Source organism: Oryza glaberrima, chromosome 1 (genome assembly GCF_000147395.1).
Source record: "Oryza glaberrima chromosome 1, OglaRS2, whole genome shotgun sequence".
NCBI lineage: Eukaryota > Viridiplantae > Streptophyta > Magnoliopsida > Poales > Poaceae > Oryza > Oryza glaberrima.
Window position 1 is genome coordinate 8,655,864 of NC_068326.1, and position 24,983 is coordinate 8,680,846.

At 46.3% G+C, this 24,983-nt stretch overlaps 5 protein-coding genes and 1 pseudogene across 5 annotated transcripts; 3 read left to right on the forward strand and 3 right to left on the reverse strand.

Moving 5' to 3' along the window:
* The first annotated feature begins 899 nt into the window (after positions 1-899).
* LOC127763728 (hydroxyproline O-arabinosyltransferase NOD3-like) lies at positions 900-5,723 on the forward strand. The gene is made up of 8 exons (XM_052288516.1): positions 900-1,395; positions 2,008-2,075; positions 2,333-2,531; positions 2,703-2,800; positions 2,893-2,962; positions 3,081-3,152; positions 3,302-3,415; positions 5,040-5,723. The coding sequence occupies exons 1-8, from the start codon at positions 964-966 to the stop codon at positions 5,103-5,105; spliced, it is 1,119 nt and encodes a 372-aa protein (XP_052144476.1). The 5' UTR covers positions 900-963; the 3' UTR covers positions 5,106-5,723.
* A 304-nt stretch (positions 5,724-6,027) lies between these two features.
* On the reverse strand, positions 6,028-7,135 carry LOC127760475 (early nodulin-like protein 1). The gene is made up of 2 exons (XM_052284743.1): positions 6,796-7,135; positions 6,028-6,677 (listed from the first exon to the last, which is right to left on the reverse strand). Exons 1-2 carry the CDS (start codon positions 7,079-7,081, stop codon positions 6,289-6,291), a joined length of 675 nt encoding a protein of 224 aa, XP_052140703.1. The 5' UTR covers positions 7,082-7,135; the 3' UTR covers positions 6,028-6,288.
* An 819-nt stretch (positions 7,136-7,954) lies between these two features.
* On the reverse strand, positions 7,955-12,353 carry LOC127762988 (uncharacterized). The gene is made up of 7 exons (XM_052287538.1): positions 11,662-12,353; positions 10,573-10,626; positions 10,263-10,472; positions 9,142-9,281; positions 8,953-9,050; positions 8,461-8,585; positions 7,955-8,370 (listed from the first exon to the last, which is right to left on the reverse strand). Exons 1-7 carry the CDS (start codon positions 12,178-12,180, stop codon positions 8,215-8,217), a joined length of 1,302 nt encoding a protein of 433 aa, XP_052143498.1. The 5' UTR covers positions 12,181-12,353; the 3' UTR covers positions 7,955-8,214.
* A 2,354-nt stretch (positions 12,354-14,707) lies between these two features.
* LOC127760148 (uncharacterized) lies at positions 14,708-16,089 on the forward strand (annotated as a pseudogene).
* A 3,898-nt stretch (positions 16,090-19,987) lies between these two features.
* Positions 19,988-22,669, reverse strand: LOC127764061 (protein DELETION OF SUV3 SUPPRESSOR 1(I)-like). Its single transcript, XM_052288889.1, has 3 exons — positions 22,527-22,669; positions 22,288-22,408; positions 19,988-20,362 (listed from the first exon to the last, which is right to left on the reverse strand). The coding sequence occupies exons 2-3, from the start codon at positions 22,382-22,384 to the stop codon at positions 20,229-20,231; spliced, it is 231 nt and encodes a 76-aa protein (XP_052144849.1). The 5' UTR covers positions 22,385-22,408; positions 22,527-22,669; the 3' UTR covers positions 19,988-20,228.
* A 1,348-nt stretch (positions 22,670-24,017) lies between these two features.
* Positions 24,018-24,967, forward strand: LOC127767624 (uncharacterized). The gene has a single exon (XM_052293023.1). It carries the CDS (start codon positions 24,118-24,120, stop codon positions 24,691-24,693), a length of 576 nt encoding a protein of 191 aa, XP_052148983.1. The 5' UTR covers positions 24,018-24,117; the 3' UTR covers positions 24,694-24,967.
* The last annotated feature ends 16 nt before the right edge of the window (positions 24,968-24,983 follow it).

Below are 24,983 nucleotides of genomic sequence, written 5' to 3' on the forward strand. Positions count from 1 at the left end.
CAAAAAGCTCTGATCCATGTCCAGTTCCTCATCTGCTTGCGGCCACTCAAAAATCCTATCCGACCTTAGCCAAGAGGTCAGGCTCCAATCAAGCTTGTTGTTGCCCCACTTCTCTCGAGCTCAGTCAAACGGGTGGGGCCCTAGTCAAGCTCGTCATTGATCTTGTCTTCTCCTCGTTTGTGGCAAGAGAGCAAAGGGAGGGAGGAGGAAGAAAAAGAAGGTAGGAGAGAGGTGGCATGTCGATGTAGGCTAGATGGCGTAGCAGGAAATAGGATTGGATCGAGAAGCTCGTTGGCTCCTTCATCCATCTTACTTGTCGTGTAATGTAACTTCTATATAGTAACTTATATGAATACCTTAAAAACACGTACTAGCGCACGGATTAGCGTTAAGCGCTTGTGTTCCCTTGTCATGAGTTTCACGTATCTAACAAATTTTTTCCCTCCCTACCACTAATTTTAAAACACATCCGGTTGTTGAAAAAATAATCTTAAAACACATCCGGCAGCTAAAAAAATGGAAGCCCCCACCACCCCCACCCCCCCCCCCCCCCCCCCCCCCAAAAAAAATACTCGATATTGCTCAGTGGGCCAAGTCAACTGGTGCACGGTGGCAGCACGCAGCTGCGTCAAACGCTACCACACGCCACTGGTTAGGTACAAACAAAATCCCGTTGACTCCCATCCCCCAACATTCTCACCGGCGACCCCCTCACGACCCCGCTTCTAAATCCCACTGACAACTCGGCCCCACACATGGTAGGCCCGCTCTGTAACCTGTAAGTGTGTGCATCGTGTCTCACTCGCTAAAATCCACGCGTATTAATTACTAATTAGGAGGAGTATTAATGTATTATTACACGTAATACCCATTTTCTTCTCCTGTTAATTATTCGCTTCCCTCGCAAGGGAGGAGGAGACGCGCCGCCCCTCGAATCCAAACCCCCCCAAAATTCCCAGAGAGATGAACGCGGCGGCGCGGAAGGCCGCCGCCGCGGCGCGGCTGCCGGCGGTGGTGCTGGTGGTGGTGGCGGTGGGGGCGTTCCTGATCTCCTACAACCTCCTGGCCATCGTGCTCCGGGGTGGCGGCGGCGCGGCCGCCGGGGCGGGGAGGGAGAGGGACCCGGTGGTGGCGATGCCGGGGTGGATGCGGGCGGCCGGGTCGGCGGGCGGGGGGCGGCGGCGGCCGTTCCACGTGGCGCTCACGGCGACCGACGCCGCGTACAGCCGGTGGCAGTGCCGGGTGATGTACTACTGGTACAAGCGGATGCAGGCGCGGCCGGAGGGCGCCGACATGGGAGGCTTCACCCGCGTGCTCCACTCCGGTAAGCCCGACGCCCTCATGGGCGAGATCCCCACCTTCGTCGTCGACCCCCTCCCCGCCGGCAAGGACCATGTACGCAAGCGATCAAACCAAATTTTCTCTCTCTCTCTCGTTTCATCAGTTTTGTCTGTTGCGCAATGTGGGGGCAGTGGCATTGTGGTCCAGCAGGTGTTCAGAAGAACACATGTGCTTGTGAATTTTAGACGGGACTAAGTTTTTTTTCCCCTTCATTTTTTGGATGAAAATGACCGCTTCTATGCAACTCTTAATGACAAACCGAATGTTCTTTTTTACAACATTATGATTTGAGAACAGCTTCCGGATAGATAGTGTCTGTGAATTTCGGCAAGAAGATTGCGTGAGAAGTGAACAGTCATGGCTTACTTTTCAATGGTACTTCACAGAACAATAATATCATAACTGAAGGTTTTCTTCAGTTTTCTGACCCACTTGTCTGAACTTATGCCTCCTTTTCTTGCCTTCCCATGTGGGTACTATTCTCTGTTCGGTTGTACATTGAATTTGCTTGTTGTGTTTGTGTGTGTGTGTTTTATGAGGATTTGTGGCGTGTTTTACTTTTGTACGCAACTATTTGCGCCGAAATCACTTTGCAGAGTATACATACATGATCAGTCAATTTGGTAACTGACCAAACTTTTTGTTTTTGTTTTGAATTGTTTGCAGGGCTATGTCGTACTAAATAGGCCCTGGGCATTTGTACAGTGGCTGGAGAAAGCAAAGATTGAAGAAGAGTGAGTTAAAATTTATCTGCCATTTCATTGAGTTACTTTATTTGTGGTTTTGACATTTAACCTTACTCTGATGGACACTTGGACGCATATCTAGAATCCCAACATGCATGATTTAACAACATGTGAATAGCTTAATTATTTTCTTGGTGTTGGGTTTTGAGATGAAGAACATTGTTGGCGTTGGTAATTTATTTGTGCTAAAATAATGTGGATGTTCTGATGTGTTTTTAATTTTCTGTTTTGTTGAAACATGGCAGATACATATTGATGGCAGAACCAGATCATATATTTGTGAGACCTTTACCAAATTTAGCCCGCGATGATCCAGCAGCATTCCCTTTCTTTTACATTACACCATCAGAACATGAAAGTGTTCTCAGGAAATATTATCCTAAAGAAAGAGGCCCTGTCACAAATATCGACCCTATTGGGAATTCCCCTGTAATCATTAAGAAGGTAACACATATTGCAGAATTGACGTGGTATACCTTGAAGTCTCATGCATGAGGAGTATTTCCTTGGATTTTATTTTTACATTACTTACATGCCAGTTGCTAGTTATTAATGTTTTGAATTGATGAGCTTCAATTTTTAACTCTATCCCTTATCATCTGAGGAAACTTTTAGACACAACTTGAGAAGATTGCCCCTACATGGATGAATGTATCGATTCAAATGAAAGAAGATCAGGAGACAGATAAAGCTTTTGGATGGGTCTTGGAAATGTGAGAATTACACTTGTGTATATTTTCATAATGCATTTACTTGCTTGTTACATTGTTATGATTCCAGGTTCTTGTTTTTACTTGACTTCTAGGTATGCATATGCTGTTGCTAGTGCACTCCATGGGGTTCAACATATCCTTCGAAAAGATTTCATGATTCAGGTGCTCTACTTGTTTATGGTTTTTTGTCAATGCTTGACAACAGACTTGCCTGACTTCAGAGTAGTTGTGTTGAGTTTCATGATGAGAGTGCTATTGATGGTCCAGTAAAAATTTGCAGCCACCTTTTGATACCAAACTTGGGAATACATTTATTATCCACTTCACTTACGGATGTGACTATACACTCAAGGTATTGAAATCCCAGATCTGTAATGTTTTTCTACAGATATAAATATTCATCGGAAGCTAAAATTTCTGAGGTGATAAAGTAAAGAAGCCACTATTGTTTTTGTTTTGCTAACATGATGTAATTGACATTACACTGGCAAATGATTTCAGGGTGTACTAACCTATGGAAAAATTGGTGAATGGAGATTTGACAAGAGAGCATACCAAGACAGGCCACCGCCACGAAATCTTACATTGCCCCCTCCAGGAGTACCAGAAAGTGTGGTATGTTTACTAGCAAATTAATTTGTAAAATACAAAATTTTCATTATGTCGTAAAAGAAATATTGTAACCTTTAAGATGTTAAGGTGTTATTAGTGTCTTGTATTTTTTAGTATAATATAGTCTTGCTAGTACAAAACTCAACGTTTTATTTTTGCTAGACAGAAAAATATTTTTTTCTCATTTAAATTAATTCAGATGCCATGTTAATACACTAGAGCAATGCTTCACTGGCACTGTTTTATTATATAACTCAATTGTTATCTGTATAATTTCCTCCTTAACCCAATTATTTGTAAGATATTGTAATTGGCATAATTTTGATTTATATGATTGATTGCATGATGGTCTTGGCATAAATTGTCCTTTTTCTTGGGCTTAGAAGTCAGAGTGGTTTGCCATCTTTTTCCTTTCAAGTGCCACTTTGAGTCCATTGATGGTGGCATCCCCTCTGGAAGTTTGAATACATAATTAAGTTGCTTACACAATGCTGGCACATTGCCATCATCAGCAAATACTAAACTATGTGATTCCCGTGTCAAGGTCATCACCCAATTTTCTGTCTTCCTTTCCAACATGATCATTAACTACTTGTTAGCTAGATTTCTTAGCTTATATGCTTACGTCTGAGTACTGCACAAATTTTAAAGCACAACAGTACCCAGCTAGTAAATTGTTACATAAGGAGTATTAGTATATCATATATGAACCATGTGTTTTTTTCATGTATGGTGGGTTCATGTGGCTTGGAATTGTCCTTTTACCTGACAAATTGTTGTTAGCATTACTTTATTTATGCCAATCCTGAATAATTGTGTGAACAGAACAATAGGAGAAGTGCATAATGATAACTATTGGACTGGCCATATGGCTTACCTGAATAATGTTATACATAATCTAGGATGTAGGAAAATATGGTAGGGAAGTTATCTATGCATTAGAGTCAATCGATGTCTAACTTTAATACTCCTACATAAATTCATGATACAATTCAAAAACTGCAAAGATGAGTATCCAATATACTAAGAAAACTTCTCAGCAGCACCTCAAAACCCCAGTTTACCCCATTCGTACCAGATCCTGTCTGGCACTGACAATTAAATACAAGGCCCTGCAAAAACTGTGTATGCCAAATGAATGTGTCCCAGGGTCTACAGAAAATGTGCTACTGGTGCAGCTTCCGAAATTCACCTTTATTAAACTGGGCGAAGATGAGAAGTGTTCCAAAGGAATGCAATATATGTTCCGCAGCAAAACTGCAAAATGTACATATCTTTTAGTTGTTTAAGATGTTCTGCGGATTCTGATAGAAAATATCCAGAAAATAGATGCTTCATGCATTTTTTTAATTTTTCTAAGTTGTCTGCTGACATTTGTTTGATTTATTCCATGGTCAAGTTGGGTTTCTGGCTCAGATTTTTTAGTTGATATTCTTGAATTTACAAATGCTACTCCCAGTAGCTGGCGTTGTTCCTATAAAAAAGAATAGCTAAAATGGTGTTGCACTAACAAGGGTTAATACCATGCTTGTGAAATTGTACCATTATCCTGTTTGCGAAAAGTCTCTGAGAATTCAGGTTTCATGCTTTTATTTTTAGCCATAACCTATATATTTTCTTAATGCAGGTTACACTTGTAAAGATGGTAAACGAGGCTACCGCAAACCTTCCAGGGTGGGATGATGGAAGATAGACTATGACGACAAATGTTGCTGATTAGTGATTACTCATTCTGATAGCTGCCCCATTCCTCTCTATTCAGGGGCAATACACCATAAATGATAGAAATCGATAGTTTTCCCAGTATACTTACAGAAAGAAAACAAGATAGCAGCCCAAAAGTTTTTTTGATGAAATTATATCGAAATGCTACTAGTATAAACACCTAAAGTATAGTTATGCCAGTAAAATGGTGATTGCACCTCTGACATCTCTATAGAGTTACTGAGCATATGTTGATCTGTTGTCCAATTGTTTGTTCGAACTATACCGCTGTGTAAATAGTGAACTGTAGCTTATTGGCATGCAAACAATGTTTGCGAATGCCAAAGTTAAATATCGCCTATATAATGTCAATAAAATACAATGGTTTAGTCGTTCGTTTTGCAAAATAACTTTGCAAATTGCCTGAATGAGCCACACATATTGCATATTGTTTTTGGTTGCCGCTTGTGACTTGTGTCCGAATTCTATTTTAACTCGATGACTCCAAGACATATGCTTGTGTGCATCTGGACTGATAGGAGCATTCCTTCGTAGATCATACGTTCATACGTTGGTCGCGTTTACATTGGACATTCGAATGGCCTGATCTCTATTTTTTGAAAGATTTTTACTGGATTTAGGTTAAATCCTTCGAAAATCTCTATTTCACACACACAAAAAGAAGTTTAGTTGGCTAGGGCGACAACGAAGTCCATCGGGACTGAAGAGGTCAAGAAGATGAACTGCCTTTATGTGGATCTGAACCATCCAGTGGATTAGATCCAACACAGTTACTTTAGAACAATCCATGCATATTGGCTAAACTTTTTGCAAAATTCAAATCATGCTCCGGGTGAGTTCAAATCACGTAGATTGATCCATTTATGACGAATGTATCAAACCAAGTTGAACAAATAACATTAGAATTAGATACTGCTAAAACACGCATCCTCTGTATCCCTTCCCTTGGAGAGGATCAAAGAGGCAACCAGCGAAAGGAATACACAATGCAAACAATTATATTTGTCTTACACGGCATGATTAAGCAGTAATAATACCTACTTAAATGCTGGACACAATCTAATTAATCAAGTTGTTACTAACGACAGATAAACATCAAACCAAGCAGCCTAAATGAAGATTAGCCAATGAACTACTTGCAAGCGAACTGATCACTGAAGCAGCAGGACGAGGCCGGCGAGAACACCCATCGCCGCCGCGGCGACGGCGCCGCCGGCGCCGCCGGCGGCAACCGCGGCGGCTCCGGACGACGCGCCGGGGCCGGAGGCAGAGGCGCCAGGATGCGAGGTCGCCGCCGCCGCGGCCGACGGCGCGGGGGCCGGGGCTCCCGGCGCCGGGTGCACCATGACGCGCACGATGAGCCTCTGGCCGCCGTCGCAGTGCCCCGGCGCGCCGCTGATGAAGCAGAAGAAGCCCGGGCGGCCGAGCGGCACGGTGGTGGCGCCGCCGGCGAACCTGGCCACCGGCTCCGTCGCGTTGCAGCCGTCGAACGCCTCCCGGTCGACGACGAGCACCGAGTCGCCGCCGCCGTACCTGAAGTCTGCAAGCACACGGATCCAAGAACTCGCCGTGAATCCATCATCCACATCCTGCAACAGACAGCGGCAAGGTCCGCAGGCGGCGGCAATGGCGAGACGAGTGGAAGCAAAGCTACTCACAGAGCGAGTCGCCGACGTGGAAGCGGTTGTTCATCGCCCACCAGGCGTAGCTGGTGTTGGCGTCCGGGACGCGCCACCCGCGCGGCCCGCCGACGTGGAACACCAGCCCCGGCGTCGCCGTCGCCGACGCCGTCGCCGCGACCGCCACGACGACGCCGCCAGCGCCAGGAGCGCCGCCGCCGCAGAGGAGGAAGAGGAGGGCGGAGGCGGCGAGGAGCAGAGCCTGCCGCCGCCGCGGCTGGTCGTCGCGAGGCCTTGCTGCCGTCGCCATCATCGGCGGCGCCATGGATGGCACGATCGATCGAGCGACGCTTGGGTGGTGAGGTGAGGTTGAAACTGCAGAGCGATGTGTGTGTGTGCGCGGGTGAGGGGGTGGGGTTTATATATATAAGATGCGGGTCGTGGGGTAATTAGTAGTAGTAATAATTTGTTTGACCGCGGTTAATTAAATTTGTTTGACCGCGGGGGCGCGCTTCGGGGGTTGGGGGAGGGTGGGGAAAGTCGGGGAGACGTGGCCACGTGGCGGAGTTTGATTGGAGGAAGTGGGGTGACGACGTGGTTTTGACACTTTGACTGCCGTTACGTTGGATGGCCCATGAAATGCAAGCCCGTAATACTAGGAGCGGTTCATCTCCAGTCACACACGCGGACACGCGTAAAAAAAAAATACTCAGGAACTTTTACAGTTTTCAGGCAAAATCTGAATGCTGCAATCCATGCTAGGGCCCTGAGTTTCATAGGATTTAAATCCTATAAGAAATTTTTTTTTTGTCATTTGATATAAAGGATTGAAGTTTTTCAAATCATGTAAATTCATATCGAATGGCTCGTTATCTGTATATTTTAGAGGAAAACTTAGCTAGAGCTACAATCTCTTGAAAAATTTCCTTTGAGTCCATCTCTTTTATTCGATTTCTGTGTTTTTCCTGTTATTCAATTAAACGGTTATTTCTATAAAACAACATTTGTATTTTGCAATCATCTATTTTACATTTACATTTCTATTAGAATCATATCTTTTTTCTATTTCTCTATTTTTTTCGTCCATGTTTTTCCATTCGTGTGATTCAACCTAAATCCTCCTGTTTGCATAAATTTTCATGGATTGCAACCAGGTACGGGCTCGTGGAAACACGTCGGTGGGCCTGGTGCACGAAATGCGGCAGCCAGTTTGCATCTGCTGATCATAGTTGGTACTCCAGTTTGATTATTACCACCTTCTGTAATTCATTTACAATTGCGGAGCGAATTTAGAAAGCATTATAACCATTAGAGGGAAGAGATGGTAGCATCATCATGATTCATGAGCTCACTTCATCCAGTACAAATGATTGCGAAAATGCCATCGAAATTATATGTACAAGCTCGTGTTGTTTCAGTAAAACCGTATACACATGTAACGCATCGTCCTATCTAATTCTACCACGGCTCGGAGTTCTTCGTCCAGTAACTCGTGGCAGGTGATCTGCGGCTGCACCAGCCATCCTCTGCTAAAATCAAGCTTACCCGCGCTCTCAGGGTGTTCACCGCTTCGTCCTCCATGATCTCCAGCGGATTGTTCCAATGCTGCCCAGCCTTGGAGTGAAACAAATAGAGCGACATTTAGAGGTGCTGTGATTTCAACAATGATCGATCGAACGTACCGCATTTGAAGATGTATTATACCACTGCGGTTTGGTATGATGCCAAGTATTGCAGGCAGTCTTCATAGTACCCACAGTGGTAGAGAAGGGCGGCATAATCCCTCAGTTCACGGGGATCGTGGTTCAGTAGGATAAGTCGTTCACATGCTGCCATGAAGATGAAAGGTACGAATCTCTGGTTAGGAACTGCTGAAATGCCAAGCGAGTATTTTGAAGGAATTGCAGGAACACAGAGTTAGTGCAAAACAACGTTAGGCAAAACAATGACCAATTATATGGTACCAAAATTATTACGGCCTTAAAGGAGAAGGATCACACATTTAGGAAGTGGATGAGGTGCCAAAAAATAGATAGGTGACTTGTAACCAAAATCGCGAATGACTTGCAGTGTGTTATATACAACTCCCAGATTATGGTTGAAACATTAAACTTCTCATTTAGGAGATGCTATGGTAGTGCATCATATGTAAAATAACCAACTGTTCACTATTAAAACAGAAAAAAGGTGTTCTACCTGCTAAAGCACGCCGCATATCACCAAACCGGACATTAGTCCATACTCCACGCATCAACCTATGTTGAGCAGCTTTCGCAGCAGCCATCTCTATGGTACTGTCAATGGTTGCATGTCACTGTTATCATGCAGATAATATATGACAACAATAAAAAATACTTTGCTATGCAAGTCATGTTTAGAACAAACCTTATATTGCCATGTGGCGTTGTTTGATTATCACCTACATTACCAGGGCCATGTTGGTTTGCAGAAACAGCATTCAAAAATAAGCTACCAGACTGGTTGGACTGGAAAGGCCAAAATGTATTCTTCAGAGTTTTCAAAATCTGAAAAGGATAAGTCAAAGTAAGCGAAAAATGTTTTCTCATCAGAAAAAATTAACAGTCGAAGTCTCATAGCACCACCTTCAACAGAACACAGACCAAAAACATTAACTAATATAAAGAGCAGGAGCGACATGTCTGACAAAAAGAAGGAAACTATTAATGCTACATTCTAAAGTGCAGATGAAACCATCAACAGTATATATCTACCTATACAACTCCAAATCCAAGATATTTTGGTTTAATTCCAGATAAAATTACAAGTTGACTTGCAGAGATGTTGAATTATGCTTGGATCAGGTGGCACTTCCAAAATCGTTATGCTCCGGTACTTAGGACTACTTGATGACCAAGAAGGTGTACACTGAACTGTAAGGTCTCAAGCATGGCAGGGAGAAACAAATTCCCGGAGGACAAGAAGTAATTGACAAGTGTACCGTGTACAAAGCATGCACAAAGCCATGGAAGTACTTATGGCAACCACCTGAAAAGCTATAAACTACAAAACTCCCTTCTTTATTTCTGAAAGGACTTATACAGACAACCAAAGAACAATTATAAAAGGTTTTAGGCCTGTTCATAAGTGTTGTACTTGTATGTATAAACAAATGACCATAAATTCATGTCTGTACTTATGGAAATTGGTAGGAAATTCGTTCAAAAATAATTGACAGGAAATTGCATATGGAAATTTTCAAGCAGGAATCCAATTCAAGTCTTGTTCAGTAATCTGATGCATAAATGCAAACAATCTTTTTGCTGGTAAAGGTACTTGAGGAAATGGTTCCCCTGAAGCAAGCTAGAACAACATGAAAATTCCCTGCTGTAGGAAAGTTGTTGAGATTGCCACTATGGCTGGCGTGCTCCTATGAATTGGTAATTGGTGGTAAATGCTACCAGATATACAAATAGCTTGTAGCAGACAAAAAACATATTTACAGTTAAAAATGGAACATGGGTACTGAGGATAGAAAAAATACACACCTCAACCAAAAGTGACTTTGATGTCATAATATGCGGTTCATCGCCCAACTTGCTTTTGTGTTTGTCATAACCCCTAGGCAGACTGTTGAGATCATGTGGAAAGAAAATCTCCACATTGAATTCCAGTAAGCCATACAATCGTAGCATCTTCAGTATCTCGGAGTATATCAACGAGAGCATTAGAGCTGATCCCAACCGGCACGTCAGAACCTGGCCACCGTACAAATCAACACAAATTTAGATGAATCACATACAAGTAAGTCAGAAGAGAATACACATACAACACGGACAAGGTACAGTAAGGCTTTACCGAGTGAAGATATATTGCCCGCCCATCTGACGATCCATTTTTTCTCCGAAACCCCTGAATCGAAAGTCGCATAATAACGTATTTAGCACATCAATTCACTGTACGATTAGAGGGTACAGCAAGAAATTCTTCAGGATTTTATATCAAGGAATCGAACTAACAGAGTGAGCCTGAAGTCAAACGATTGAAAGAAGAATGAGAGATTCTCCGGTGCTTGGAAGTTATCTAGTCCATTGATCAATTAAAATCTAACGGTATACAAACAAAGGTACATTAGGAAAGGTAGCAAAAAAGTGGGACAGGTACTTAATTTGTAGATTAGGTGGAAGGTTAAATAGGTAATTGTGTGCCTCTTATCAAATTAAATTAGATAACTGAGAGAAGGCAAATCACGGTGTATGTATTTTTTTCTTTTGATAGTATGCTATACTATGTTGTGCCACTACATTCCAAAATTTCACGTCCGTTGATTGTGGGGGAAAAGTGCACTTAAATGTGTGAATGCTTAAAACTTTCACAAGAAAAAAAAAAGGTGAACACATGTAGATTGTGTAACGGGCGATAAATACCAGTTGATTATCTAGTATAGTCAAACAATACTAAATTGTTGTTTTATAGGAAACACAAGTTGGTTGATGCGTATTTTATTATTGTAAAGAAAAGAAGAACGTATTTAATACACTGATCATGCATAATTAATGATAAACTAAGTAATTAATCAATAATTGTGTATTTCCCTTCAATCTATACGATCAGATTCTAGTATTGTTCCCAGATAAAGAAAATATTCTCATATCAATTTGTCATGCCTTATGCTCACTCGAAATGGGAACAAATTAACGATCAATTTCATCCATGAGCCGGAGATGCAGGTTAATTTAATTTAGGTGAGCAACGGATGCCTGAAAAGTAGATGGACAGTTATGGCTAAGAGCTATTACTAAACTACCCATGTTTTTATAATTTTATTTACAAAATATTATCATTGAATCAACGGTGCGTATTTACTAGAAAGGGAGGTACCCACGGTACCTCTCAAGCACACTAAAAGACCTCAAGAAGAATATGCTTGTGCGAAATGATTTGTACCTTGTGGACGTAGAGGTAGCGGTCGAGGTGGTCGAGGAAGACCTGGGGCGGCGCGCCGGCGGGCGGGAGGTAGCCGTCGGCGAGGAAGCCGGTGGAGAGGTCGTCGAGGCGGGAGACGAAGGCCTCGACGGGGAGCGGCACGGAGGAGTGGGAGACGAGCGAGTCGTCCTCGGCGGCGACGCAGAGCGCGGCGCGGGCGAGGTCCGCGCCGCGGCTGATGGCGATGCTGGTCTCGGCGTCCAGCCGCGTCAGCCTCCCGACCTGCTTCGCGAACCCCTCCCTCGCCGCCCTCGCGTGCTCGGTCGACACCCCCGCCCCCTCGAGCGAGTCGTGCAGCACCATCCGCGCCGGCCGCCCTCCGCCGCCGCCGTCGCCGGACGCGTCCCCGCCCGCGCAGGCCCGGAAGGCGGAGGACGACGAGGAGGAGGCGCTCCCCCGCCGCCATCGCCCCCGCCGGTGCCGCGGCGGCACGGGGGAGGGCGAGCAGGGGGAAGGGACCCAGACCGCCGCGCAGCTCATGGCTCCGGTGGATCGGTCGGGGAGCAGCCGCGCGGTGAGGGCGGCGGCGAGCTACGAGGCGCGGTGAGACGGCGACACGACGCTAATATCTCGAACTGCACAAGATTTTTATTTTCTTTTTCGTATCTCTTCTTCTTCTCTTTTTTTTTTCTTTTTCTGAAAGGGATTTTTTTTCGTAACTCTCCCGTAGTAGTGATTATAGAGATGAGAGCTTTTACAGTGCTTGGAGGTATCCTAAGTACCTCCCCTGCTATTAAACATCCACCATTGATCTGTTAAAGGGTAGTTTATAGAGATAGAAATTAACATAACATGGTAGTTTAGTAATTGTTAAATTTTTTTATCAATTATCAACTAGAGGAACTTCTCTCCTAACTGTTTTTTTTCTCTCCACATAATCTTTACATAGCCATCTGTCGCTAGTTGTCGCCGTAGTTATTAGGACCGGACCGGACATCGAACCGGTCGAGACCTCGGTTCACGGTTTGATTGGTTCAACCGGTTGAACCGCCGGCCCAAGACGGTTTAAATAAACTGAGATATATAGTCCAATCACACAAGCATGCATAGCTCAGTGGTGGGGTTTCTTGAGTCTAAAGGGGAGGTTTCGAACCCCTCTGCCCATATTTTTCTCCTATTTTCTTCCCTCCCCCCATGCTCCCCCATGGTTTCAGCCGCACTTTCTCACCCACGTGTGGCCGGTCTTTAGCGGTTTATCTGCTCGGTTTTTCACCGGTTCTGGCTAAAAACCGGCGGTTCAATCGGTTTTTCCCGGGTTGATTGCATGGCCGATCTTTAAACTGGACCGGACCGGCTGAGCCCTTGGTTCCGGTTTTTTCCGGTAGGACCGGCGGTCCTAATAACTATGGTTGTCGCTAACTTTGTGAATTCTGCGACATATATATATCCTACCACTTAGCAAACTAATATCAACTGATTCTCATCAAACTAATATCTTCTTCCCCAACTGATTCTCATCTAAAATTGAATTTGACCACATTATTCTCCTCCATAATCAGACCACATCATTCTCCTCCATAACTGATTCTCATCTAAAATTATATTACTAACTGAGAGGACCACATTATTCTCCTCCATAATCATGGCTTAGGTTCCCCAACTGAGTCTCATCTAAAACTGAATTACTAACTGAGAGGACCACATTATTCTCCTCCATAACTGATTCTCATCTAAAATTGAATTACTAACTGAGAGGACCACATTATTCTCCTCCACAACTGATTCTCATCTAAAATTGAATTACTAACTGAGAGGACCACATTATTCTCCTCCATAATCATGGCTTAGGTACGTGGAGCCACCGGTGCACAACCAAATTTTATTGATATCATTTTATTGATATTTTTACTGAACGTTATAACTCATGATCAACCATGGCTTAGGTACGTGGAGCCACCGGTGCACAACCAAATTTTATTGATATCTTTACTGAACATTATAACTCATGATTAACCATCGTGATAGCAAGTTACTTCTGCCCATCAAACGTTGCCAGGTTAGCTTCCTCGCATCGTCTTTCTCATGTCGTATTTCTTCACCTGCATGCTTTGTCATCTATAAGTAACTGCGTACTAGAGCATCGACAGTTGATTTGCGCGGACCATGGCTGTGATGGCAGCATTGCTTAGTCTACTTCTTGATGAGATTATGGAGCAGATTCAATTAGGAGAAACATAGATTTTTATTATTAGCCTGCGCCATTGATTGTGGTACTACTACAAATTACTAATCTAACCTTTCATTTTTATGTTCAAGTTAATACCTGGCCCACATTTTTAAATACCTCCATGTTGGTTCTGACGATAGATTCTCTTAACTATCGTCAGATTGAAAGTAATCAACGGCTGTCATGCCTCCCAAGCACCTTAGAAATCTCTAGACATAACCAGTAGGGGGGCCTAGGCCCCCACTTAACGGCTGCCATGCCTCCCAAGCACCTTAGAAAACTATATAGAGATAACCAGTAGGGGGGCCTAGGCCCCCACTTAATTTTGCAGCGAATGTGTCTTTTTTTTTCTTTTTTTTGAAGGGATGTTTTTGGCACTTCTTCGCGTAGTAGTTATTATACGAATCGCTACGCTCTAGTTCGTAAAAGGGTAGTAGTGATTATAGAGATAACCAGTAGGGGCCTAGGCCCTACTTAATTTTGCAGCGAATGTGGACAAATGCCCGCGCGTGCATGTGGTCAGCTAGGCTATAAATACACCATGGCCTCACCGTGTTCCCTCGCAACCAACCAAACAAAGCTTGTTTCTGATCAAGATTGAGCTAACTGTGTCTGTGATGCTCAACGTGTTCCCTCACAACCAACCAAACATCAAAGATTGAGTTTCCTCGCAACCAAGATTGAGTCCTCGCAACCCACCAAACATCAAGATTGAGCTAACTGTGTCTGCGATGGGGAGAGGGAAGTTAGTGTTTGCTTTCTTTGGGTTCAAGAGTCGAATGTGCCTGTGATAGGGAGAGGGAAATCAGTTTTGCTTCCTTTGGGTTTAAGAGGCCTATGATGGGGAGAGGAAAGTCAGCGTTTGCTTCCTTTGGGTTTAAGAGCAATGGCAGCGAATGTGCCTGTGATGAGCGCCTGTGATAGAGAGAGGGAAGTCAGTTTTGCTTCCTTTGGGTTAAAAGAGCAACGGCAGCGAATGTGCTTATGGAATGTGCCTATGATGGAGTGCTTCCTTTGGGTTCAAGAGCAACGGCAGCGAATGTGGACAAATGCCCATGCGTGCGTGTGGTCAGCTAGGCTATAAATACGTATGGCCTCACTGTGTCGCCTCGCAACCAACCAAACAAATCTGGTTTCTGATCAAGATTGAGCTAGCTGTACCTGTGATGGGGAGAGGGAAGTCGGTGTTTGCTTCCAAAAACCTTTGGTTCAAGAGCAACGGTAGCAGCAGTGGTGTAAGGAAGGATGAGGCGGCGGCGGCGGAGAGGGAGCAGCAGAGGTGATGGGGAGAGGGAAGTTCGGTGTTTGCTTCCAAAGACCTTTGGGTTTAAGAGCAACGGCAACGAATGTGGACAAATGCCCGCGCGTGCGTGTGGTTGGCTAGGCTATAGGCCATGTCCCCTCACAACCAACCAAACAAATCTTGTTTGTGAGCTAGTTGTGCCAGTGATGGGGAGAGAGAAGTCAGTGTTTGCTTTCAAAATACCTTTGTTCAGAAGCAACGACAGCGGAGAGGTAGTAGTAGAGGTACTACGGCCACCAACAGCAGGAAGTACTACGACCACCAGCAGCAGGAAGAGGGAGAACGACGACGAAGGTGCGGTCAAGCAACTACGATGACGCCAACTACTACGGGGCTGTAGTGGTACGCCAAGCGTGACATCGACCGGGCCTCCGAGTTCATCGACAGGGTGCACCGCGGGATGCTCACCGACTCCAGCGGTGAGCAAGACGGATAGCCGGCCGCGGCTAGCTGGCGACGGTGGCGGAGAGGGAGCAGCAGAGGTACTACGGCCACCAGCAGCAGGAACGGGGGAGGACGACGACGAAAGTGCGGCCGAGCGACTACGATGACGACATCTACTACGGATGGTAGTGGTACGCCGAGCGTGACATCGACCGAAGGGCCTCTGAGTTCATCGACAGGGTGCACCACGGGATTGCTCGCCGACACTGGCGGTGAGCAAGACGGATAGCCGGCCGCGGCTAGCTGGCCGGCATGTGTTAGTCTGTAGTGGTACGCCGAGCGTGACATCGACCGGAGGGCCTTCGAGTTCATCAACAGGTACACCGAAGGATGCTCGCCGGCGCACTACGACGACAACAACTACTACGGACGGTAGTGGTACGCTGAGCGTGACATCGATCGGAGGGCCTCCGAGTTCATCGACAGGGTGCACCACGGGATGCTCGCCGGCGCCGGCGGCGAGCAAGACGGATAGCCGGGCACGGCTAGCTAGCCGACATGTGTTAGTCCGTAGTGGTACGCCGAGCGTGACATCGACCGGAGAGCCTCTGAGTTCATCGATACATGATTGTTCTTAATTTGATTAATCTAGCTAGTGTGGAATGCCGTGCATTATTAATGTCGGATATACATTATTAATGTCGGATATGATTGCGTGTTTGTTTACTCTCAAGCTTGGATTGGTTTTTTTTCCATTGTTCTTTAGTACTGTTTGTATACTTGTACTATAGCTCGTGTCCTCCCTATTAATATCAACTTGCGTTGAATAAAAATCAGAAATTGCATGATACCGTGAATCAAAAAAAATATCACCTCTGATCACATGTGCATTGTGCCCCAGAGCGCACTGTCTTAATCGATAAACTTACGCAGGTCCCAGCAGGGTCATATATTATCACGCCCAGAAATTCCCGAATAAAATTCCAAGCAGAATGTGCATTAAAATCCCCATCCAGGACCGGCCGGGGTACACAAACGACAATGTTGACATTCAGATCCACGTCTTACAAACATCATAAAGGTCTTACATAAATGCAGCGGAAAAACGAAAGACAACAGGAGCTAAGCCTTGACTAGAACTACAGCGGGAACAGCACTCCACAGGCATCCTCGACGGCACGGACGAAGCCTACTCCTCGGAGAAACCTCCATCTGACACATACTCGTACTCTGGGGTTGGGAAAAATAGAGCAAGACTGAGTACTACCCACTGTACTCAGCAAGTCATACCGCAATAGGGGTATAATGCAAGGAATTATCAAAGGAGAGCTAGAGTGGTTCATTTGCATAAAGCGAGCATTTATAAACAGAAGTTGAAAGAATTAAACAGTTGCAATAATTAATTAATATTGATCATCCGCTGTCCAACGCTATCCCACGTTGCAACAGGCCCAACCATCCACCTATACTATCCAATTTCATTAGACTAAACTAGGGTGAGACTAATCACGGTGAATCTGGTTGACCGCCCATAACCGCGGGCTCGGCTATTCGAATAGTTTTACTCTGATCAGAGATGTACAACTGTACCCACAAGACACAGCCCCACGACACATTTCCGTGCGCCGACATGCCACCATGACATACCGGAAAGAGGCCGTGACAGGACTCTTCGCATAACCCCCTCTAACCAAGCACACCACACCTCAGGTTTCACCCCCACTCCTCGCAAGGCAGCGGGCAGTCCCCTCTCGTGCCTAGGTGAATCCGGAAGCGACAGAGGCCGTCGCAGGGCCCGCCCCGCTCCATCACGCCCACCCTTGCCTGGATGCGTCGACTAGAGAAAAGCTACACTACAAGCCCAGCCGTTGCCCACGCTGACTTGTGGTAAGTACGATAAGTTCTTCTAGGGCATCCCGCGAACCGGTCCTTAACTGCCATGGGTGCGACTAGCAAAACCATGCACCCACAGCCCACCATGTGATTCATTTTAATTAACCAACACCAAAACGGTGGTACTAAACCAACCTTACCAATTGAACCTAAAGTCTATATTTTAGTGAGCTTTCTCCATTGTGTGCTAGTGGAACTAAGCATGGCTAAGCAATTCCTAGTCCAAAATCTATTCATATTATAACCCAAGCTAACAAAGGAGCATGATATCAAAATGGCATGGCTGTAACAATAGGTAAACACCCCATAGTAACATTATAAAACAATGCAATATTTGAAGAAAAACAATAGAGCATTTGCAATATAGGATCAACATGTTCAAGTGACAAGCATGACTTGCCTTGCTCTGCTGCTGGAGAAACCTCGGCGACTATCTCGAAGTACACCGGAGCGTCGGAAGAACCGGAATCTAGCGACATACAAGGCAAACATTGCAAACAGGCTATAAGACTACTGAAACAGAGAACAAAACCATTTTTAATGGATTCTACACATTTTTCTTGATTTACTGAGACTTGAATGGGCTTAAACGGAGCACGGATGAATTAGTTATGAATTTTAGAAGATTCACTGTGTTTATTACTATAACAAAAAGTCCTTAAATCATTTATTGCGCAATAATTCCCAGGGCTGACGTCATCAAGGGGGGCGGCGCCGACATGCGGGGCCCACCGGTCAGCGGCTCGGGAGAGAGGGAAAAGGGGCGCCGGCACGCGGGCCCCACTCAGCAGCGGCTCAAGGGGGGCGGTCCACCGTGGACCGGGACCACGCGGGTGGTCCACCGCCGGTCCACGGGACCGACGGCCCAGATCGCCCCCGGGGCTGATCGGACGGACGGCGACGACCCGGCTCAGCTCGGCTCAAGGCCGGCCGACCGGCCACGGCGATGGCGACGGCGCGCGCGCGCACGCGTTGCTGGCGACGGCAAACGGCGGCGCGAAGGCGACGCGTAGGCGGCGGCTAGGAAGGAAAGGGAGGGGAATAGAGGGGAGAGGAAGCCTCACCGAGGGTGGCCGGCGTGGAGGAAGACGACGGCGAACGGCGACGGCGACCACGGGCAAACGGCGGCGACGGGTGGACGAGGTCCGGAATGCCCTAAGGGAAGAAAAGAGAGAGGTTAGAGGGAGAGAGATGAACCACGGCGATCGGAAACCATGGCCGAAGGCAGCAGACATGGCGGCTCTCACCGTCGCACGGTGGGAACGGCGCTCCGGCGGCGAACCTCGACGAAGGAGGGGTGGACGGGGTGGATCTCGGCCACGCGAACCCGACGGCGGCGACGGCGAGGTGCGGCGGCGAGCCTAGCGGCGGCTAGTGGCGGCCGGAGCGGCGGGAAAGGCGGCGGTGGGTGGATGCACGGCGCGGGAGCGATGGGGAGCACGAGAGAGTTCGGCGAAATGGGGAAAAAGAGAGAGGGGGTGGCGACGGTGCTTAAATAGGGAGAGAGGGGGCCGGACGTGGCCGGGAGAGGCGGGAATCGCCGGCCAACGCGGGGGGGGGGAGTGGGAGAGGAGAGAGAGAGAGGCGGGATTCAAAAATCGAATCCCGGCCATCTCAGGCGCGGGCGCGGGCGGGAGAGAGAGGGGAGTGGGCGCGGGAGGTGCGGCGCACGTGCGGGCGTGGCCGACGTGGCCCGGAGGAGGCGGAGGCGTGGGCGCGGCGGCGGTTGCGGCGGGGTGGTGACCGGCGCAGGCGGCGGGAGGTTGGGGGAGGACCCGACAGGTGGGCCCCACCTGTCGGCGACCCCGGGAGAGGAGGGAGGCGGGGCGGCCTGGCTGGGCCTTGGCCTTCGGCTGGCCCAGCGGAGGGGAGGGGAGGAAGGAGAATGGGCCAGCGGCCCACTCGAAAAGAAAAGGGGGAACAAGAAAAACAAAAAGGAAGAAAAGGATTTTCCCTGGAATTAAAATATTGCTGGCTCAATTTTAATTGGTTAAAATTATTTCGAGAGCTCTGAAAATTCCACTAAAAATCCTGTTAGTGAATTTCGACATGTAGAACTCAAGAAAAATTCCACATGTCAGATTCGATTATTATTTGTATTACTTTCTTAGGGTTTTCTCTTGATTTGCACCGGCATTTTCTTAGGGTGATTTATAAATTCAATTTTAGGCTTAGGAGGAGAACTTCAGGGTGTGACATATATAATCTGGGACAGATCTAGAGTGTAACAAATGAAGGCCCACTCTTGTAACAAATGAGGGCCCACTCAATTTTGCAGCGAATGTGGACAAATACCCCCTTAGACATCAGCGAATGTGGACAAATACCCCCTTAGACATCGCTTAGCAAATACCTATATGGGATCATCCCAAAAAATATAACTTCATCCCTAAACCAAACATATGCCAGGTAAACGAGCTCTTAGAGTTGCCGGTAATAACTGTTGCACCAAGAAACATCTTCTCGACTCAAACAGTCTCAACACAACAGGCCAAAAAAAAAAAAATCCCATCTTGCATCAGACGACCTGGATTTGACCAACAGGGACAACGCATATTAGCCCCGATTTTCGAACTCGAAGTTACCAATAGAGAACCATATTTTTTCCACCAACTTGGTTTTAACCCTTTCACAAATTAAATTTGATCGCAGGTTTCAGCACACAAGTAGGAGTATAGTAGGAACATTGCAGGTTGAGAAAGCAATGGGGCACAAAGGGTACAAAAGTGCCTGACCCAGCATAGGTGCTACAGCTAAACATAACTGGGAAAAAAAAGTAGTTCAGATCTTCTGGGTGTTGCATTCCTCCAGCTCCTTCCTCAGCTGAAGCGAGAAGTCGTCATTGACGTCGTCATCATCCCAATCATCCTCCCATTGCTGGATGGCCTCATCACCATCCTCCTTGTCATCCCATTCTACAAAATATAAGAAAGCAGGAAGAATGGGTAAGTGCAAGCCTTACATAATAACATTGTAGCACCAGATCCACAACTTAACCCTAGGATCGCATATTGCTTGCAGAAGAATGTACAAAATGGGGGAAACAGATTGCAACACAGAAGTGACAGCCGCATGCCAAAAATCAAAGTGTGAAGCACAACTTGCTGACCATAAGGCACTGTAAAGAATAAATCAAAATGCTAAACTCAACTTCAAGAAAGTAGCTATTACCACCATATAGAGAGGAAGCCAATAGAAACATCCTAAAACTATAGAAGTTTTTTTTTTCCCTGTGAACCATATAGCTCAATACATGGAAGAAGCACCAAACAATAAGTTTGTGCCAAATCATATAACCCCGTGATGTCACAAAATATTAGGTTATCTGCTCATTTTAAATAGAAGAAAACACACCACATATAGTACAATGTGCATAAAAAATCCAACACATAAATGACAAAAGAAGTGGAAACCTCTACGTTGTTTGGTAGCCACTAAATCATACATAGGGCCTGTTTAGTTTTGCCATTTTGGATCCAAACACTAGTAGCAAAAGTTGGCAATTTGGCATTTGTCATTTGCTAGCCCAAGGTAGCAAATTTTGCCAAGAAGTGCTCCGGGACCACGCTCTCTCTCTCTAGTGCTAAAATGGCAAAACTCTAGGATGCATCTAAACACCAACTCCATGCCAAATCTTTTGCCATTTGCCATTCCAAATGGATCTAAACAGGCCCATAAGCACAAATCACAAGAAGGGTTTTAATGGAAGAAAAGCCATGATAATAAGGTAACAAGAAGAGCAGTTCCCAGTAAGGGGAAGGTAGTCTGCACATTTCCATTTCGCTTAAAAATAAAACCATTAATAGTAGCACAAGCTAGAAGTCCTTGTCTCATTCATATGTTGAGTACATATCTCCTTTTCTCTACTCGATAAACCATGGACAAAAAGCGATAAAATCTTCTATCCGTTAAATCACTATAGACCCTAAGAGGCTAGGACAACATAGAGCGTGCTTTCAGAACAGCTTCTTTGCAGGCTAGTGCCCAAGTGTACTGGTAGTGGAAGGGGTGCAATAGCTGGCTCCAACACTGCCACCCCCATTTGCAGGTGGCAACAGGACTGGAACCAACCTTGGTAATGTAATGGCCTCCATCACAATTCATGGACTAGTTGCCTCGAAGAGAGAGAGAAGATATCATGTGTTCCTAGAGGAGGAAGGGAGCAGGTATGGACTGGGATAATTACAAAATTAAATTGGGATGCCTATCATGAAAAGGTTTAAAGACAAAATTTTGGTCTAAAAACTAAACTACAAATTATTGTTCAATGGACTTGCAAAAGAACACAAAATTTCATCAACTGCTCACAATTGTTATGATTCACCTCAACAGGCAGCACCAATGGAAACATTTTCGGTCATATGCCCCTACACTTAAAAATCTTAGGGGTTTATCATTCTAAATTTCTACATTCTAATATGTGAATCTTTACACTATATGCCAGTGAGAGGAAGAAACCGGTACAGATACGAAAGCACACAAGGCACAGGTCACAATTGTCGCAAGCAAGCGAGCATGAATTAACTCGATAAGGAAAACAACAATACCAAAAGCAAACCAACTTAGAACATACATTGCATTATGCGAAACTAAAAGAGCACAGATTTTCCCCAAAAAAAGTAATAGAATCCACCAGATCGCACGAGATAGCAGGCCGCACGGTCTCCTGACCAACCAAACCAACTCGCCCAAACCGAAGGTCTCGGCCACGAACGCAACCTGCGGCGAATCGGCGTCGCTTCCCCCACCCTAGAGAACGCAAACAGTACCACGGCGATTCGACTCGACGATAGGTTGGGGGAGGGATAGGTCATAGGAGGGAGCCGCGGGCCGCGCATACCTTGGTCGATCTCAAACTCCTCGAACTCGTCGTCGTCCTCGAGGAGGTCCATCTTGGCCGCCTCCGCCTTCGCGTCCGCCGGCGCCGGCGCCGCCATCACCCTCTGCCGCTGCTGCTACACCTGCAAGGACGCGGCCGAACGGATCGGAAATCGTGAGCGATTCGTGCAATCGTGCGCGCGGGAGGAGGAGGAGGAAGAGGAATAGGAGGGATCAAGCGGGAGAGGGAGCGGCGCCCACCTGAATCGCGTCGCGCGCGGGTGGAAACCCTAGATTTTTGGAGGCGGTTTGTTCTTCTTCGGGTGCGAAGTGCGGTGGCGGCTTGGGTGAGTAGAAACGGTGGCGTCAAACCGACTTCCGCGAGGTCGGAGTAGCCGAGTAGGAGTCGTTCAGGATTTCAAATTTCTTTCGCCCTCTGTTGTTATTTTTCAAACTGCTAATATGTTTTGTATAAAAAAATTTTAAATGAAAGTTGCTTTAAAATATCAAATAAATCTTCATTTCATCAAATTTGTAGAGATTAAAACTCAAATAAGCATATGATAATGACTTTCTTGTGTACGTGTTCTTACTTACTCCCTCTGCTTCACAATGTAAATCATTCTAGCATTTCTCACATTCATATCGATGTTAATGAATCTAGATATGAATGTGAAAAATGCTAGCATGACTTACATTGTGAAAAGGAGGAAGTAATACATGTTATTTTCTTTCGTTCACAAATAATCTGATATGGATAAATTTGCTCGAAGGTAAAAAAATTGATGTTGAAAAAATATGCAAGACTTTAATTCTTTTATAATAGATGAACCCTAAGTTTTGTTATAGAACTGTTACCTCGTATTCTAGCGATTGTGTGAAATTTATAGAAGTAGGATAACTATACAATAGTATTCATGGTTTAAAAAAACATGCGGTAACCGTATGGTTACCACTATTATCGTGTGCGGTTATCTTTTCAGTTTTTAAAACTATGGTATATCTCGCGGCAACCGCCAAACCGTGGGGTGGCGGTAACCACCCAAAAAACAGTTTGGGAACCCTGATAGTATCTATCTATACTCTACCTATCTTTTTGTATTTTTCATTTTTTTTTTAGCGAAACACAAGTTCATTTGTATTGTGTTTCGCTAAAAGGATAAAAAATAGAGAAAGATAGGTAGAGTATCTGGAGGTCTATCAAATCTATATGTGGAGAACGAAAAAAAAAAACCAAAGTTGGGAATTCCAAACATTGGACATCTAACCAGGTCGACTATTCGATTTGATCTTTTCTTTAAAAGAAAAACCCTCAATTTTGGGTTTAGGATCTATTTTGAGACTATGTAAGGTGATGCTCTAACAATGAAAACAATAAAGAAACCCCTAAAATTAATCCTAATAATATCGAATTTCATAATTTTTAAAATAATTTTAGACCAAAAATGACATAGAGCGTAAAATCCGCATGAATTTCATCAACCCATCAGCCTATCACGGACTCACTGGCGAGCGGGCCAATGCGCGGACCAGGCCGCCCCCCGCCGCGGCCCACCGTACGCAACCTGTCACGTGGGCCCACCCCTCCGCCTCCCCACCCCCAAGTGTGAACGCGCCCCGCTTCTCCGGAAACTAGCCGTTGGGGCGCCGCCGCCGCGCCGCGCCGGAAAGCTGCCCCATCCACGCAACCCTGCAGCAACGGTCACTAAACCAATCCCTTATATACTCCCCACCGCGCCGCCTCCTCCTCCTCCTCCTCCTCCCTCCCTCTCTCTCTCTCTCTCTCTCTCTCTCTTCTCGAAGCGCCTCCACCGATCTCGAATTCTCTCGATCCAGGCAAGGAGGGAGGAGGATGGCGAGGGGCGAGAACAACACCGGCGCGCACGGCAGCGGCAACGTGCCTCCTCCCGCCACCGCCGCGTCCACGGCGGCGGGGACAGCGGCCGCGTCCGGGAAGCAGCAGGCGCGGGGGGCGGGGGCGGAGGGGCAGTCGGTGGTGCGGCGGCTGCAGTCGGAGCTGATGGCGCTGATGATGGGCGGCGACCCGGGCGTGTCCGCGTTCCCGGAGGGGGACAACATCTTCAGCTGGGTGGGCACCATCGCCGGGTCCGCCGCGACGGCGTACGAGGGCACCTCCTACCGCCTCTCCCTCGCCTTCCCCGGCGAGTACCCGTACAAGCCGCCCAAGGTGAGGTTCGAAACCCCCTGCTTCCACCCAAACGTGGACGCCCACGGCAACATCTGCCTCGACATCCTCCAGGACAAGTGGTCCTCCGCCTACGACGTCCGCACCATCCTCCTCTCCATCCAGAGCCTCCTCGGCGAGCCCAACAACGACTCCCCCCTCAACACCCAGGCCGCCGCCCTCTGGCCTAACCAGGACGAGTTCAGGAAGATGGTCGAGAAGCTCTACAAGCCCACCGCGTAGAAGTTGGTGGCGCCTTCGCCCGGCGATCTGATCTGGCCTTCTCACCTTGAATCGATGATGATTCGAATGCGATTGTTGTGCGAGTCGGATTGGAACTGTTCGATCTGTAATTTTTTTTTTGTTGGTTGTTTGAATGATTCATTTGTTTCGATGTAAGAGTGCTTGCCGTCGACAAGATGTGGTCATACTGGAATTTATATATGAGAAACAAATTCAAACGGATTAATGTTTTTCTTCAAAAAATTTAAATTAGTCCAGTACGTGAAAAGGGAAATTCCATTTAGGATCCT